Source organism: Melospiza georgiana, chromosome 2, assembly GCF_028018845.1.
Source record: "Melospiza georgiana isolate bMelGeo1 chromosome 2, bMelGeo1.pri, whole genome shotgun sequence".
NCBI classification, from domain to species: Eukaryota; Metazoa; Chordata; class Aves; order Passeriformes; family Passerellidae; genus Melospiza; species Melospiza georgiana.
Window position 1 is genome coordinate 111,170,538 of NC_080431.1, and position 17,265 is coordinate 111,187,802.

At 36.3% G+C, this 17,265-nt stretch overlaps 1 protein-coding gene across 1 annotated transcript in view; it reads right to left on the reverse strand.

Moving 5' to 3' along the window:
• CFAP47 (cilia and flagella associated protein 47) overlaps positions 1 to 17,265 on the reverse strand; it is a 259,943-nt gene that overhangs the window by 59,980 nt on the left and 182,698 nt on the right. The window contains exons 54-57 of the mRNA XM_058045574.1: positions 15,823 to 15,934; positions 8,713 to 8,817; positions 6,996 to 7,152; positions 40 to 135 (exon numbers count right to left, since the gene is read on the reverse strand). Coding sequence (XP_057901557.1) covers positions 40 to 135; positions 6,996 to 7,152; positions 8,713 to 8,817; positions 15,823 to 15,934 — 470 coding nt within the window. The remainder of the gene's footprint in view (positions 1 to 39; positions 136 to 6,995; positions 7,153 to 8,712; positions 8,818 to 15,822; positions 15,935 to 17,265) is intronic.

Consider the following 17,265-nt stretch of genomic DNA (forward strand, 5'->3'; position numbering starts at 1 on the left):
ATAGTTTAAATATATATTAAGGGTTAAGAAGCTCCATACCTTGTGGTTGTTTAACCAGAAGATGAAAAACAGATTCTTCACAGGTGGCCTGCGACAGGACAGATGCACTCAGACGCTCATTCAACAACCCCTGATCTAAAAGAAAATTAAAAGATTATTTGTGGAAACCCATTCAGAATTCAAAACTGATGGAACAATTTCCCCAGTAAAACAGCTTCTCCGATAGGTTTTATAAAATACATCCTTGAATGGGAGAACATGACCCCTTTTTTCTGCTCTGCTCAAAGTTTCTCTCAGTATTTTCCTCATTATGAAGCATTAATACAATATGGATATCTTTTTAAATAGAATTTAAATGAAATAAAATAGCATCAACAAACACAAAGTTTAAAATGTTTTCAGTTAAATAACAATTAGAGATTACAAAATAAACTGTTTTCTAAATTAAAAATCAAGTAGCAATGAAAGGCAATGGTGACATGAAATACGAGAGACACAAGTTCAGGACCAGCAGTGCAGATACAGCTGCAGACAAGAATTGCTTTCTTGATGGCAAGTCACTGGATCAACCAACAGATCACTTCATAAAGACAGAGGATTTAGACATTATTTAGATCGTTTCACTGATCACTGTCAATGCTGTGGATAAATGAAAAATGAGATAGGAAAAACAAGTCAGAAGTCCAATTTTATAAACAGGTATTGGAACCAAAGGCAATTCCTTGCAGGAAATATGTCTAGCAGCTACCTCCAAGAACCTCAGACCAACAGATTGATCATATCTGTATAACATGTCATATTAAAGTGTGGTAAAACTAAATTATGAACTTCTGAAAGGAAAATGGGATACACAGGACTCATCCAACAGCCAGGGAACACTGTTGGGGTTATGGAACAAAGTTAAGGTAGCTTTAAGAAGCAGAATAACAATCAAAGATATTCAGGAAGGCAGAGAACAGCTCTCTTGGAACTATCATTATTGGCTCTTGGAAGAAGAGAAACAACCCCAAAATTATTTCACCTCAAGAACAAGGTTTCAGGTTTCAGAAACCAGCTTAGAGGTTCAAAATAAGATTTGCAAACTGTGAGGAAATAAAAAAAGAATTGAAAGGCCCTTGCCAAATATTAAATGATGGGTGCATAAGAAAAGCCAACACACTCATTTCAGCATATTAATGAAACAACTGTACCATCTTCTTTCCTGACCTGAGAGACTGCAGTGGCAAAAACATGGCTATAGTGAAATCTTCCTCTCTAATGCTTATTATTCTGTAAGAATTATTTTCTATCTTTTTTTCCAGGATGTTAATAAGCTGAATACTCTAAATTTCCCCTACTAGAAGATTTTTGCAAACTTTAAAAGATACTTTTTCTTTTTTTATTTTATATCCTTCTACACATTCAGCTAAAAAGTAATTTTCACACAATTAACTAACTAATCTCAAGATCATTTTTTATCTGAAATATATAGTTTCACTGTATGAAATTAAAAGCACTAGGTTATTCTTCAAAATGCTTCAAAACCGCATTTATCAGTTCAGAGCTGCATTTATTGCATGTTATCTTTTTTAATTGGTAGCTAAAATAATGATTTGAATTATGTCAGAATCAGCACAAAGTGATGTTAGCACTTGTATTCTAAATTGACTAGATGACTAAAAATATTATTTCTTCACACCTTTAGTATTTCACTCTACCATTGAGATATATATATATATATATGCAGTAATACTTAGTCTAATATATTTTGTCTGAAGGAAAAATGACCAAGAAGCAGACTTGTCTTTGAGTACTTAGTTCAATTACATAAAGCCCCAGAAAGCAGTTTAAAAATATTTTGCAAAGTACATTTGAAAAGTTGCAATTCCAGTTTGGAAATCTTTAAATGGGAAATGACACAGCCAACTCACTGTGAATGCAGCCTTATCTTGGACATAGGAAAAGTTTTAATAAGCAATCTTACACACTACCACAGATATCAGTTTTACTACAGCAGGTAGCACTAGATTCCAGAAGAACCAATTCACCTCCCTTATCCAATTCCTAATTACTGCTGTAGCTTTAATATTTTCTTTGAGCACAGCCCTTCAAACTCCGAAATTAATATCCTCTATAAAAGCTGTTGCAATCTTTTTCTTGAACTATACATTGTGACCACTGAAAATATGAAATAAATTGTCCACACTGACTGAAATAAAGCATTAAGGTATTAACAAATACTTAAGGATAATTCTTATACAGGTTAACTCCATGGGCTTTGGTTTACACTGGAGATTTTAGTAATTTCAATTATTAATATTGGTTTTGTTGCTTCCAAAAAACCTCTTAGTAGAAAAACTAGACAGTGGTATTTAGAGAAAAGCAATATCATTCAACCTGAAAAAGCTGAACTAGTGCAGGTTGCTAAACCATCTGTGACAAGAGTTTGCATACTCTGTAGTTCTGGTCACAGGCTCATTTTGGGGCAAATCACCTGCTGTTAAATAAACATTACTTACATGACTACCCTTAATGTAGCTGTGAATGCCAATGTGAAATAGAGCTGCACATTTAAGCACTGAAGAGTCTAAATCCTGGGAGGAAAACTTATTGGTATTACATTCAGTAAGAAAATACCTAGTTTAAAGAGGTCCACAGTGGTAGTATTAGTAGTTTAACTTGCTCTATAATTATCCCAAATAGAGAACTGTTTGTGCTACAACAGCAGTCAAAATTCACAGAAAGAAACATTTCTGAGGAATAATGCTCTTGGGTTTGACAAAGCCTCAGAAATGCAAATGAAAGCTTCAGAAATGGTCCAGATAGGACAATTCCCAATTAATGTCTATTTTAATTACTGAACTCTGTAGTTCTAAATATAATTTCACATCTATATAGGGCAGAAACTGCCTGTGGAATGTTACTTGAAAATAAGAGTGATAACTTGTGTAATTTTCTTTAAAGCATGAAGTAAATCTATAAATGTTGATGCCTATTGCTGTTACACCTTAATCAAGATGCCCTATTTTCAATGTTGACATGCTGAATTCTCATAAAAAGGGGCACATGGTGTACAAGACAATTTCCAAAGATCACAACCAGTCAGGAATGTCGTTCTGATTTCTGAGTTGCTGCCTTGTGTTGATTTCCCCATTCCACTCCCTTTCTGGCCTCCAGTAACACCAGCAGTTACCCTGACACAGTTCTCAGGATATGTAAGGGCCAGGAATGCTGAACTGAACTTGTGCATCCAAAATTTTGCTTATAAGATTAGATTTCTCTTCCTCTGGAAAGAAGGAAATAAGAATTCTGGTTAAGTATTCCTATACAAAGCAAATCATAGAATGAACAATATCTAATTACATCTTGAGTGCATAAATCAACTATCTTGTTGTAATTAAAACAAAGCAAACTTTACGTACAGGTCACCAAGGACAACTGAATTAGAAAATTAACATTACAATAATCTGATTAAAAATTCAAGACAGAGTTTAAAGGACAGGCATAATTATCCTTTCATAAAGACTGCAATATATAATTTATTTTTTCAAAGACAACCTTTTGTAATTCCAAAGATCACAGAAACATTAGATCATCATGATGTCAGGTTTACTGATGGGTAAAGAAGAATGAAGACTGAAAACTTCTGATGCATAAAAATAAACATTAGTCCTTCACTGTCTAAGACAGATACTTCTGTCACTATTTCTGAACAACTCCCTGGGACAAGTTCATGCTCAACAGCTAGAAAGATTACTGTTATCACTAAAACAATTAAACAATGCAGCTTCTCTTGTTTCTCAGAACTTCACAATCTACTACACTTTAGTTACAATATTTAAGCTCTATAAATATTTTTTCTGATTAAGTTGCATCACAGGTAAGTTTATTATTCTTCTCCACTATTTTGTGAACAGCACACTGGATAAGCATTCTTACAAATTATACCTCAAAGTAATGGAATACTTAACTGAGCTGTCTGGCACTAGATTTATTCTCAATAAGACAAGCAGTTTGCATCTCTCAATTGCTCTTGTTGTTCTACAAATCAGAATCCCAGCTCACACTTTCCACTAGAATAAAGCATCCTGCAATTATGAGATGCAATAGGAATCTTTATACCACAGATTAAATACACTCCTACACTTCAAAAGTTTATATAATCAGTTATTTCCTGGTCAAATAGGGTGGATTACACAGCACTTGTAATTCACTCAGTGTGGGCTAAGATAAGCACACAGCATAGATGGAGTGAGGGAAAACTACAGAGGGTTAACATTTTAGCATGAAAATTGCATTACTAATAATGTAAAAGTTCACTTTGTCTTCAGCTGTTCCAGGAATGATGTGCTGATGAATAAAGCAATTCAAAACTGAGGTACACCAACAATTTATCAAGGTACCTCTGCACTGAAGCTCTACCATCCATCATGTCAGTTCCCATCCCTAATTTACATTGCAATCTCTATCATCATCCACGTCTTTAATAAAGGTCCTGAATAATACAGGCCCCAAGGCTGACCCTTGTGCAATGATCACTAACAGCCAGCAGCTGAATGCCAAGATGTTGATCACCATAATTTGAGACCAACAGCTCAGCCAAGCTTCCAATTCACTCAGCAGTCTGTTCATCAGGCCTAGACTTCCTCTGCTTCCAAACAAGAATGTTACAGGATACAATGACAAAGACTTACTAAATCATAGTATATTACATTCACTGCTCCTCCTTTATTTGCATAATCACTCATTTCCATACAGAAGACAATCACATTTGTCAATCATGTTTTGCACTTAAGAAATCCATTTGACTACTCCTGATCACCTTCTCGACCTTCATGGGCTTGGACATGGACTGTAAGAGAACGTGTAAATCATGGGCTACACACACAACAAAAGTAGTGTCCAATGACCCCACCAGGGGCTCAGGTGAGGCTGATCATCCCACTGCTCCTCCAGTCTTCCTTCTATCACTTTTCAAAGGAAGAAACAACAAAGCCTTTTCCCAGTCAGCAGAAAAATCTCCTGATCAACATGAACTTTCATAAAAAACAACAGTCTCACAATCATATTGGCCAAATGTTTTATTACATTGCAAATTTCACCTGGATTTGTGGATCTGAATATCTCCAGCTGTCTGAGTCCACAGCCTGTCACTCCCTACAGGCTGCCCATTTCCCTCTCCAAACAGGAAGGTCACCACCACAGCATTCATCCAGCTGGTGAGGCTCCTGCCATTCACACTGCAGTGCCAGGGAGATGCCTCCACAATTCCTGATTGCCTCAGACCAAAGCTGCAGCTTCCACACTCCCAGCTTCCATCTGGATTACACAAGCAATGGCTGCACAATCAGAATGACTGCCCAAAAGCAGCTCCTGGGGTGTTCAACATTTACCTTCCTTTTTAACTGTGAGAAGCACCTTGGAGCCTAGTGTACCTGCACTGAATGCCACCTGCTGCAGCAGCTGCCCTGTCTCCATGTGCAGAACCAGTGTGCAGGGCTCCTTGTCACTTAAGGACACCCAGATGTCAGATAAGAAGGAAGCTGGAAAAGATTCTGTCTCTCAATTCCAGGCTCCCCACTTCTCTGCCAGCTATCCTGCTCAGCACCTGAATTCTGGTAAAGTCCCCAAGATCCTGGCCATGATTCACTTGGCCTGTGAGCACTGAATATTTTGCATGCTGCTGCTTCTTTCAATGTTTTCCAGAAGAGAACTTCAACTGAAATTCACAAGAGATCTGGTCACTTACAAATGGTACTCTCTTTTGTGACAGTCATAAATGGAAATATTTCAGCAGTTAAACAGGGGAAACTGCACTGAGGTCTGACAAAAAATTCTGGTCAGCAAAAGTACAGTGTTCAGTCATGAGACCAAGATGCTCCTGACCTTTTAGGTAAGCATATTTCCAAGATCCCCCATATATGAACTGTGTATGTGGACAAAGCTGTGTTTCTTTATTTCTAATTCATATTCAGAAAGTAGGATTAAAAAGTGTGAGTTTAATGCAACAAAAACCATGAATCTACAGTTTTTTAAAATCACATTTCTTCACTTATTCTATGTGTCTCAAACCCTGAATCACAGCTTGAGTGTGTAAACATGGCTTAAAACTTACCTTTGAACAGGCTTGATTTTACTATTCTCTTATGGTTTGGTTGCTATTTGTCTTACATTTATTTATTTATGAAAATAAATCTGGAAGGTTTATCTTCAATTTTTGTTATTTGCAGATGTCAGGACATGCTTTGGCACCTGTTTTCTGATGCTACCTACATGTTACGTTCGAGTAGGTAGAGATTCAGAGAACCTTTTAAAGCCTTCTGATGCACTTGAAGTGAAATTTCCTTTTTGACTGAGTAAATTTTAGTCATCAATGAGATTGTGGGATTTAGAACCTGAGTTCCTACAGCATTTGTGAAATCCCAGTATGAACAGTTATTTGTCAATCTCTAGTAATTCTGGATCTCATATTATCATTTAAAGCATGTTTGAAAATATTGATGAAACACACTTGCTTGGAAGATCATCAGAAAAAAACCACAAAAAATACCAAAGAAAACTTTAAAAATGTTTCACCCTTGCTCTCTCACTAACACCTTCAGTTATCCAGAATTTGACCAAGTAATATAAAATATTTAAAGTTGATTGAGGAACAAAAGCCAAGCATTAGTTATGTGGCTTAGGCACAGCTACCAAAACACATCCCAGAGTCTCTGGTTGCCAAAGTGCTGCCGTGCAGCACACCCAGCCAGCAGCTGCACATGCACATGAGGCTGCATGACCTAAGAAGTCTTCTGTGCACAGCTGTTACAGGTTTGTGTCCTTCCCTACCTCCCACAGCACGCTCTACAGAGTTTTCAGGGTGGGTGTTGACAATACACAGGAACTCTACTGCCAAAAAATGGAATGAGGAAAATTTATTCACATTCCTTCCGCACCTCTAATGGAACCCAAGGAGCTTAAATTCCTTCTCCCATTAAAAAAAAAAAAAAAAAAAAAATTCCAAATCCCTGTACCTGCCAGCACGATATCTACCACCACATTCTCAGCAGTGGGATTCCTGAAGGATATGATGGCAGAGGAGTACTCTCCAATGCAGGCACTGGTGGTGGTGGTTTCCATGCGCTCAGGAGGAACTCCAGACCCCGTCAGATGAAATATCCTCTCTCCAAACTGTGAATGGAACATGCCATTGTTTATCATTTGATGAGTCTGAGCTGCACATTTTAAAGTATTTTGCCTACTTCCTTCCACTGTTTTGTGTCTCTGCTATAAGTGAACGTAAATTTTTGCTTTTATTTTTCTTTCTTCAAGCTGTTGTTACTCTAAGTATTGCTATCTGGAAATCAATACTTTCATTCTGGGATATGTTCATATCTCCTTATTGTGTTTAATTTCTGTACTACTTCAAGCACACAGTATTTAACTTCCATCCAGCTGCTCAGAGCTTTCAGTGTAGGGAATGGAAAGATGTAGGTAGCTGCAAAAGCAGAATTCAAAGCATATATATTAAAACCTGAAAGCAGATAAATTGAGAAGTTCTCTCCAGAAGACAAAGGAAGAAAGAAAATAATTCTTTGATGGGACAGCAGTAGAATCACACAACAAGCCAAAAGTGTTACTCCAAAGATAATAATGAACATTAACCTTTAGACACAAAAAATCAAGGATATTGGAAAGAAATAGTAGATCTAAAATTTCTGTGGACCATCAGGTTTCAGAGAGGGACATTGTGTCCTCTTGAACTGACCTTGGATATATACTACTCATATTAGAATTGCTGTCTCCTTGTTTTTATCCTTACTAAATATTTAGAAGAGATTCTGAAAATAAATGCAGTGCCAACACCACCTGCAAATAACCTGTCTTTTCAACATACTCTTTCAAGACAAAAAATTGCCACATGACTTCCTTCAGTATTTGTTCTCTTCATATAAAAGAATATTTGCTTTTTAGTATTGCTTAAAACACTACTGAAAACTGCTGGTAGCACTCAACTGGAATAATTCACAGGTCAGCAGTGTTTTAGGATATCTGAAACTCAAAAAAAAAATAAAAATAGAGAGGAAATTGCACAGAAAGCAAAGGCTTCATTTAACCACATCTTGCATGATGAAATATTACTATTTACATTGTAGTATCAGTTTTTCTTTTTCATTTCAGCTGTTATTTCATAACACTTAGTAGGTCATGTTGATGACTCATGTCTCTTTATTTACTAGTTTCTCATTCAACTTCAGGAAAATTCACAGAAATAAAAGAAGTCAACAATTCTAGGGTGTTCAAAGTAAAAAACATTTTCAGATAAAATGAAAGGAAGAATTCACTTTATCAAGTGTATGATCTTCTAAAATTCAGATTGGATAAAAAAATGAAACAATTTAATTTTGGCGAGGTTGGGGAAAACACCAAGAAATTTAATTTCAGAGGTGACACTCCTAAGAAGTGTCAGTCTTCAAGTGTTAAAACTAGCAGAACTCACTACTGAGCAAACTGAAATTATTCATTACCTGTTCTAGCTCCTAGGCCATTATGCCACATTTTAATACTGTAAACAGAACAATTTCTGTGTAAAACTAAGGATAAAACAAATGATAAGTTTTTAACATCACGTTTACTCTTTCATTATGCATCCAGTCACTAAACTTACAGGCTGAATCTTTTACTTCCTTGCCTATCATAAATAGTACCTAATCTGAATCCCAAGTGTTGTTGACAAGCACATTATCATACCTGTGGGCATTTGAAGGTTATTGTTGCCTTGTGATTGCGCCTTCCAAGGGCAGAGGGACAGAATCTCACAGGCAGCTGACTGGTGGAATGAGGAGGAATAGCCAGCTGTACAAACACAAGAAAGAAGCAAAAGAAAGGAGGGGTAAGGGAGAGGAAATCAATTTTTTTGAGTATCTGTTTTGTGCTTTGTACCAACAGTGCTGATGTGAATGTGATTAATGTGCTCCACACATTTCCCCCTCTCAGCCAGCGAGTTACTGCAGCAAACAATGCCGGGGCAGTCCCTGCACATCCACTGCCCTGCAGCTCCAGGGCTGGGGCTACAGCCGCTCCAAGGACACGGGCAGCAGCTCTCAGACACCATTCCAACAGCACTGTGGTGTGATGGCACTGAAGGGTTATCACAGTGCCCCCCACGGATGCAAACTGCCTCAGAAAGGAAATACATGCCAGGTTTTAATTAACCAGTGCTTTGTCTCTCTTCTGCTTACCTTTAGCAAAACCGACACTAAATAATGTTGCAGGTTTTCTCTTCCCCTCAAGTATTCTACTTGAGACTCAATTGCATAGGCAAAAGCAAATAGCTGACTACAATCAATTAATCTGTTTTCAAGAAGCAGATAAGCAGTAAATGAATTGAATTATGAAGAATAAAAATGCCAATGCTCACAGAGTGTGATCAGCCAGAATCACTGAATACACAATTACTGGGACTATTTCTTTAAAAAAACACATATTAGTTTTTTAATATTATATATGTATAAATAACATTTGCACGTAAGAAGAGATAAAAAGGTAATTGATATCATGAGCAGTTAACCTGTGTTTCATAAAATGAATATAATTTGCAATAAATGTAAGTCAAAGCAACACCCTACAACAGCTAGAACTGACAAAATACAAATAAAACTGCCAGCTCCTGGTGCTCAGCATGACTGAAACAGAAACTCCAGCAGAAAGCACTGTCCAAGCATGAGCCATCTTTTAAGCTCCACAGTTTTCACTGCCCCGACCACACATGGACCTTCAAGTCACTTGGCCAATTAGGGTCCAATTAGCACTGCCTCAGTGTGTGATTGATGGATAACTCTGCCAATCAGAGGCTGGGTTAGCACCATCCCAGACTGTGATTGCTTGATTGATTGATTGATTGATTGATTGACAGCTCAGCCAGGCTGGGTGGCCTGGGGTCACTGTCCCCCCACAAAGCAAGGCCTGGCCCATGCCCAGTCCCCCCACAGGGACATTGTCTTGGGACATTGATGTCATCCAGTCTCTGTTGGGATGGATGAATCCCATCCATCATCCAAGCCTTTGCTGCTCTTTCTCACTGCCCTGAGGCTTTTCCTGCCATCCCAGAGCTGGGCCCAGGCAGGAGCCACGCTGTTCCTGGTCCTGCCAGTCATCCCCTGGGTGTATTTATAGAGAGTTTCCTGGAATAAAACACCCATCCTTCCAAACACTGTTAAAATGATAGCATATAAAAGTAAATCTTCAACTGAAAGGCCTTCAGGGTGCAACATATGGCAATATGCACATGTAATACAGTAGAGTTCTACAATTTTGATGAAGTTAATTGATTAGTATAGGTATCAAATATTGTCCAATTAGAAGACCAGTTGGTTAGATAATTTTACCCCAGGTACTGCCCCATTGGAATTAGTCCAGGGGCTTCTTTGACCCATTTCTTGTGTCTTCTCAGATTCTGGTTGGAAAACAAAATGTCCTTGTTGTAGGTTCTCTTCTTGAAAATGAGACTAAACAGTGTTTCAGGAATGTGTTACAAGGTTAGTTTATTGTTCTAAAATGTAGGGATAAAAGGGTAGAAAAAGTACTAGAAGCTACAAGCATGTATTAGCAGTCTCCAAAGCAACAAATACAGGAAAATATATAAAAAGCTAAAAATCTTTAGTCATCAGTACCAGCTCAATGAGGGACAGGGATGTTGGTGTGCCTTGAACCACAGATATTCCTACTGATGGCAGTGGGAGGTAGGTTGTGCAGAACAGAGGACAGAGCTCAGATGTGCTCAAGTAACACACCACACTTAAAATGTTATTTTCTTTTTTGGGAGAGAAAGTTTTTAAGTAATTCATCAGACTCCTGCCATAACAGTTAATTAAACTTTCATTTGCAGTCCAGTTCCCACCTACTAGTCAGACCCATTTATCAAATGAAGACCTACAAATGGAGAAAGAACCTCAGTAGAAAACATCCGCCCCCGCAAATACTTTTTATTAAAATGAAAAACTAGGTAAAGACAGCATGGCAGAGACTATGACTACATCATTAAATTAACACTAAGATTTTTAAATATTGAGTAATTTCAGTGTAAGACATTCACATTACTTAGAATAATAATTCTTCCACAGAGATGCAAACAGACAGGAGTTTGATTTCCAATAAGTATTACTTGACATATTATCATTACTCAGAAAATCCACTGCCACAATGAATCAAAATAATCAACATGGAGCTATGATAACCCAGCAGACTGCCTGCTCTGAAAGCAGAAAGGATTTTTAATTTTTACACTATAGATTTGGTTTTAAAATTTCATTTTTAATTTCACAGTTTGTTGTCCTGTGAATCCAAAAAGTAATTTGTTTTGAGATAAGCCAGGCAAAAAAACCCTACGTACTTTCTACTGAAATCCAAAAATCATAAATTGTTCTAAAACTAGAATTGAAAATAATGCAAAAAATATATTTTAAGGAGGTAATGGAATCATTCAATTAAATATGCTGATGCTAACACATCTCCTGCCTTTCATTTTGTTTACATAAACAAATGCCTTCCACAATAGTCATGTGAAAAGGAACTGTTATCATTGCTCTTCATAAGAGCTCAGATATAACAGTTCAAATATAGAAACTAAGTCTGGAGTTAACTACAAATACATTATTTCTGTTACAAAATGAAGAAAGGAGGGGAAATTTTTAATAAATCTAAAAGCTTGTTCTCTACTCTGTACAAAACAATACTCATGGTCATTAAGAAAATCCTTAAAGCTTGCACACAGAGATTGCACTCCTCTCTGCCAGCCCTTTCCTATTAAGTTATTTGTCCTCAATAAAAGTTGTGTTTCAAAGCCAATCAGGAAAGAACTCAGCTTAATGGAAAAGGTTTAGGCTACTTTAAACCAGGAGAATAGCAAATTGAAGAGTTACAGTGAAAGCATGTTTCTTTTAAGCCATGGAGATGATCCTGTTTGTTAGACTTTTTTGTACATAGTAAATATATGTGTATGTCAATATAATACACAAATACGTGAAATATATCAAAGTATTTATATAAAGAAAAAGCAGTAAATTGGGGGACACATTATTGATGATTGAAAATTTTCAGCTGTTAAATGCTGAACCTGAATCCTTTTCTGCTAAAGACAAAGAAAGCTGCAGTCAGGACAGAAACACCAAACTCAACATCCCAATGACCTTTTTCCCAGACACCCCTAATACCCAATATTCTAATGAAAAAAAAGGTGGAATTTTACAGTAAACTTATGAGAATTCACTTACATTCTGGCTTTTAGATAATTTGGCAGCATTTCTAAAGTTACTAAGTTAGTTAAAGGTACTAAGTTAGTTAAAGGTTTGCAAAAAGGGAAACAAAAATTAAACATAGCTTGTTAAAAAAAAAAATTCCAAACCCCATTAAAGGGTATCTTTGAAAGCTTTTATCAAATTATTGAAAGAAATCCAAGATGTTATATTCCATTTAAACTGACTTAGGCTACAATTGCAAAGCCACCAGTAAGATATGCAGTCTTTTCTCATTTTTATCAGTTTACAAAAGGGTAACGGAGCTGCTTCTAATTGACATGAAGCTGACAAAGGATTTAAAGCCTCTGAATTTCATTTAGACTTCATTATGCGCACTGAAGTTCAGGAATACTTGAGCCTAATCCAACTGGACCTCAAGAAAGCATGTTATTAATGATGTCCATACTTGAAGTTGAACCAGCTCTATAGAAAATAATCCTTTGTGATATTTCAGTAATGCCCTTTGTTCCAAACTGAAACCGGAACAAACAAACTTCCACACACATGGAAGTGATAATAATACTGATTTTTTTAATGTTCTGAAACATTAGTCAAAATTTTGATTAATTATAGGCAAATATCTTAAGAGAAGAAAAAATTCTTTGATACCACTGTTTTATCTGATTTATCTAACATAACCCAGGGACTGAAGAAACCAATTTGAGACATTTTCTGATCAACAGTCCAGTACATTCAAAAGTCCTACATCTCAGATGACATAAAAACAAATATGGAAATTTACATGAAATATCAAAGTTATTGACCTGACTTTACTAACTATCTTCAAATATAATGTATTTTCATTGTCCAATCCCATCTTCGATCTATTGTTAAAATAATTTGCTCTTTTATCTGAGGGTTGCACAAATTGTAATCTTTCTGCTGAAAAGAAAGTATTATCTGCTTTAAAGAGAACAGAAACTTGAATGATTAAGATGGGAAACTTTTTCCACACATAACAAAGGCTTTGAAATGGGTATCAATATAAACCAATACCTGAAACACTGAGCATGGTTTATAAGCAGTAATCTTCTGGAATTTGAATGCAGTGTTGAGTGCTAGGATGCAAAATACTCAGAAGTAAGAACATGTGGAGTGCTGTGTCCAGTTTTGGGCTCCCCAGTCCAAGAAAGACAAGGAATTACTGGAGAGTGTCCAGCAGAGCCCACAAAAGTGACTGGAGGTCTGGAGCATCTCTAATGAGGAGAGACAACTGAGAGGGGACCTCATCAGTGTGTACAATTATCTTAAGGGCAAACGCCAAACTCCTTCCAGGGTTGCCCAGTGACAGGAAGTTCCACTTCAACATGTATAAAAACTTCTTTCCTGTGAGGGTGACCGAGCACTGGAGCAGGCTGCCCAGAGAAGCTGTGGAGTCTCCATCTCTGGAGATACTCAAAACCTGCCTGGAGGTGACCCTGTGCAACCTCCTCTGGCTGAACCTGCTTCACCAAGGGGGTTGGAATAGATGGTCTCCAGCCCAATCATTCTGTGATTCTGTGATAAACGCCACCCTCTGACTTTGTCACCAAAACTGAAGGAAATTAAATAACCTCTCCACACATGGGTCTGTAATGAAAGAAACAGGTTCAAAAAGGGACAGCTACATGAAGTAAATATTAAGTAGTTGCATTTAGCAAACAAAGCCATCCTGTAACTGGAAGAACTACTGCAATTAACTAGGAACATTTCAGAATTCAATCCATAATGATATACAGGACTGAGGATTATAATAAAAATGAGAGAGAAAATTACTGCATTTAGTGTTGAATTTGTCTTTTCCAACACAAAGTAATGTAGCTATTGTTGGTGTGTGAATCTCTGATGATAAATTATGGGAGCAGAGATATTTTTTTTCTTGTTAATTTCCTGCACAAGGTAATATGCAATCTGCAGCAGCCAAAAGTCACTATAGTTAAATCTAACCCACTTCTGTGGCAATGACCCAAACAAAATACATCTACAATACTCCCAGACAATTAATATAGTTTGCATCCATTTTGTTTCTAAGCCCCTAATCAAATATCAATTCATTAAATAATTAGTAATAGCACTTGTTAGGGTTTACCATAGTGTATAAAGATGTGTTATTGTGCATGACAGAAAAGACATACTAGAAAAAACTTAATGTTTTATACTTTTAATTTAATGGAATCCTACATAGCAATATTTAGGGAAGCTGAATAAAGAAGTTTGATCTCCTTTAGCTGTTACCATCAGAAACCCTTTTAGGAACATTTGGTCTGGCTGTACTGCTACATTTAAGGCTGAAAACTGTTCAGCTTCTGAAAACTGAACCTATAATGACTATATATCATTCCTCTATTTTCCCCATATGGTCCTTTGTATCTTCTTAGTTATATTTTATTACAATATTCCTCTCCCTGCCGCTTAAACCATTTTGCAGGAATAGAATCATAAGTTGTAGAATAGTTTGCTTTGGAAGGGACCGACCAACTTTGGTATATTCCCTGGATTACCTTCTTCATATCAAGAAAAGGCACCATTATTTCACTATTTCTTTCCTGTCCTGCACACATTTATTTCTTCTTTCTTTTTTGGTTGGTTGTTTTTTGGTTTTGTTTTTGGTGGTTTTTTTTGTTGTTGGTGGTGGTATTTTTTTGTTTTGTTTTGTTTTGTTTTTTGGGGTTTTTTTGTGGTAAAGGCTCTGAATTCATATCCTAAGAGGCTGTGATGGAGGCACTCAATGCCACTCATTCAGATACAGAATTTACATGCATCTGTCCATCTATGCACTCCCCTTTTCTCATCTCCCCATCATGAAAAGGTCACATATTTCATAGAATCACCTTAATAATACCCAAAGAATTGCTCATGGGGCCTGTACTATTAACTAGTATTCAGTGGTCAATAAGAAATATTTTTCTGAACCCTGACCACCTAGAACTCTAGCAAATCTCAATGAACATACAAAAGCTGAACAAACCTACACCATTGTTATTCCTAGAAAGGACATAAATGTTAGGCAGCAAGATGGAAGGGCTTCTGTGATGGAGGAGGAAAAAGTGGAGTACATGACAATGGGAGGGTTAAGAGAAACCACTCTCAAGGTAACTGAATTTGCAGAATAAAATGATTCTAGGTATTTGCTTGAAGCTTCTTTGCAGCTATATTGATCAATTATTATTCATATTCCTTGCAAGTTGCTTATAATATTAGATATACTTGTATTCTTCCATTAATAGTTTATCTACTAACCTAAATATTTACCTAGCTATTCTGTTGATTATTAGATACTTATGAATCTTCTACCCAGCTGCTTTGTTTACAACTTCTCCTTCTAATATCTCCTGAATTATTTACAACCTACACTGCAGTCCTGCTCAAAACCATTCCAGGAAAGAACAAAACATCTGAACTTCAGCTTGAGTTGCTTTTCAAGTTTAATTGTTTTCTTCCTCAGGCTATAAAACCTCTAAAATATGTACTTAAAATGTCTAAAAGATTGTATATTCTGAACACACAGTACAATACATAATTGAATTTGTTTTTAAAAGAAGGCTCTCTTCTATCCTTTTTGTGAAAACACAGAAATCTTACTTACAAGTTGTGTTGGGTCAGTCTCAACTGCAAAATGGCAGGGGTCGCTGTTAACCACTTGCAGCACCAGAGTGTCATTAGTAGGATTAGTAAGAGGTAGGTGTGTAAGAGTCCATCTGGAAAAAAATCATATACACAATGATGATTTATTACAAAGCTCCTTCCATTATTTGTCATTATGCATAAGGGTTTTTATTTCCTGAAATGTTCTGGATTTTTTTTTTTTAATCATAATAATTAAGTTTTATTGCACTGGCATTTCCCCACTAGAGTGGAAACATATTTAGTAACTTAAATTATTATCAATAATCATTATTAATAACAATACATCCTGAATTCATTCAATGTTTCCTTTTGTTCATTTTTTTGTGTTTTTTATTAGAGCATAATCACAGAATCATTATGTTCCACATGTAGATTATATTTTCTAATGAGAATAGTGACCCTCTCAGAACAAAGATTGGAATATGCTGATTGCTTAAATCACCTGGCCCTCTATTTACAGACTTTCCTTCTTTATTTTCCAGTTAAAGAATATTCATGAGATAATTTCAATATGGAGAAAATTTTAAAAATAATTCATAAGACTCCCAAAATTTCCTCTATTCTGGTCAAAATATCACATTTTTTCTTTTCAGCGAAGTTATATAGCCATAAATCACATTCTTGTTGTAATACCAAGGGACACAGAGAAGAGGTTCAAGGTGAATAAGTGAAAACAGTAAATAAAAAAAGTTTGAAAAATGAGATACATATATTGGTTTTGCTGTAATTTATCTCCCAATGGATATTCCCTGTAGTCAAAGCTGTGGCAGGTCAACTGCCAGATTGCTGCACATATTTATCATCTGGAAAAAATTAGTCCGTTAATCATAGCTAAATCAGTAAGGAAAAAGAAAATATAAAAAGCAACATTCAGTAGATATTTCAGTCCAGCTTTATGACTGTAACTTCAGCCCCTAAAACTGTTAACAGGTGGATTCCTTCCAGCCCATGCAGTCGCATAAATCCCCAGCAGTGAGCACCAGAATTGATTCTGACTAACACTGTCAGAGCATTGTATCATTTAGTCTAAAAACCTGAGAGTAAAGAAATATTAATAAACTTTCACACAGGAACTTCAGACTCACTTGATAATTCTCATTTTTCACATTTATCCTCTCTACTTTTTTTTTTTTTTTTTTTTTGGCCTGGTCTCCTTCATATGTAATATTTTGTCAAAGGGAAAACTAAGTTGGAATATCTGAAATTTCAGGAATTACTCGACTGTTAGAGGTTCTTCAAGTCATCAAAATCCTGCCACCCCACACAGATTGACTATGATGGTTATGCTGGACAAATTGTTGCATGTGGCAGTAAATTCCAGGTCACTGTGATCATTCAACTGACTCCTCTTCAATGACTCCACTGTGCAGCCCATAACAGGATGGATAAGGAAAGATGAAAA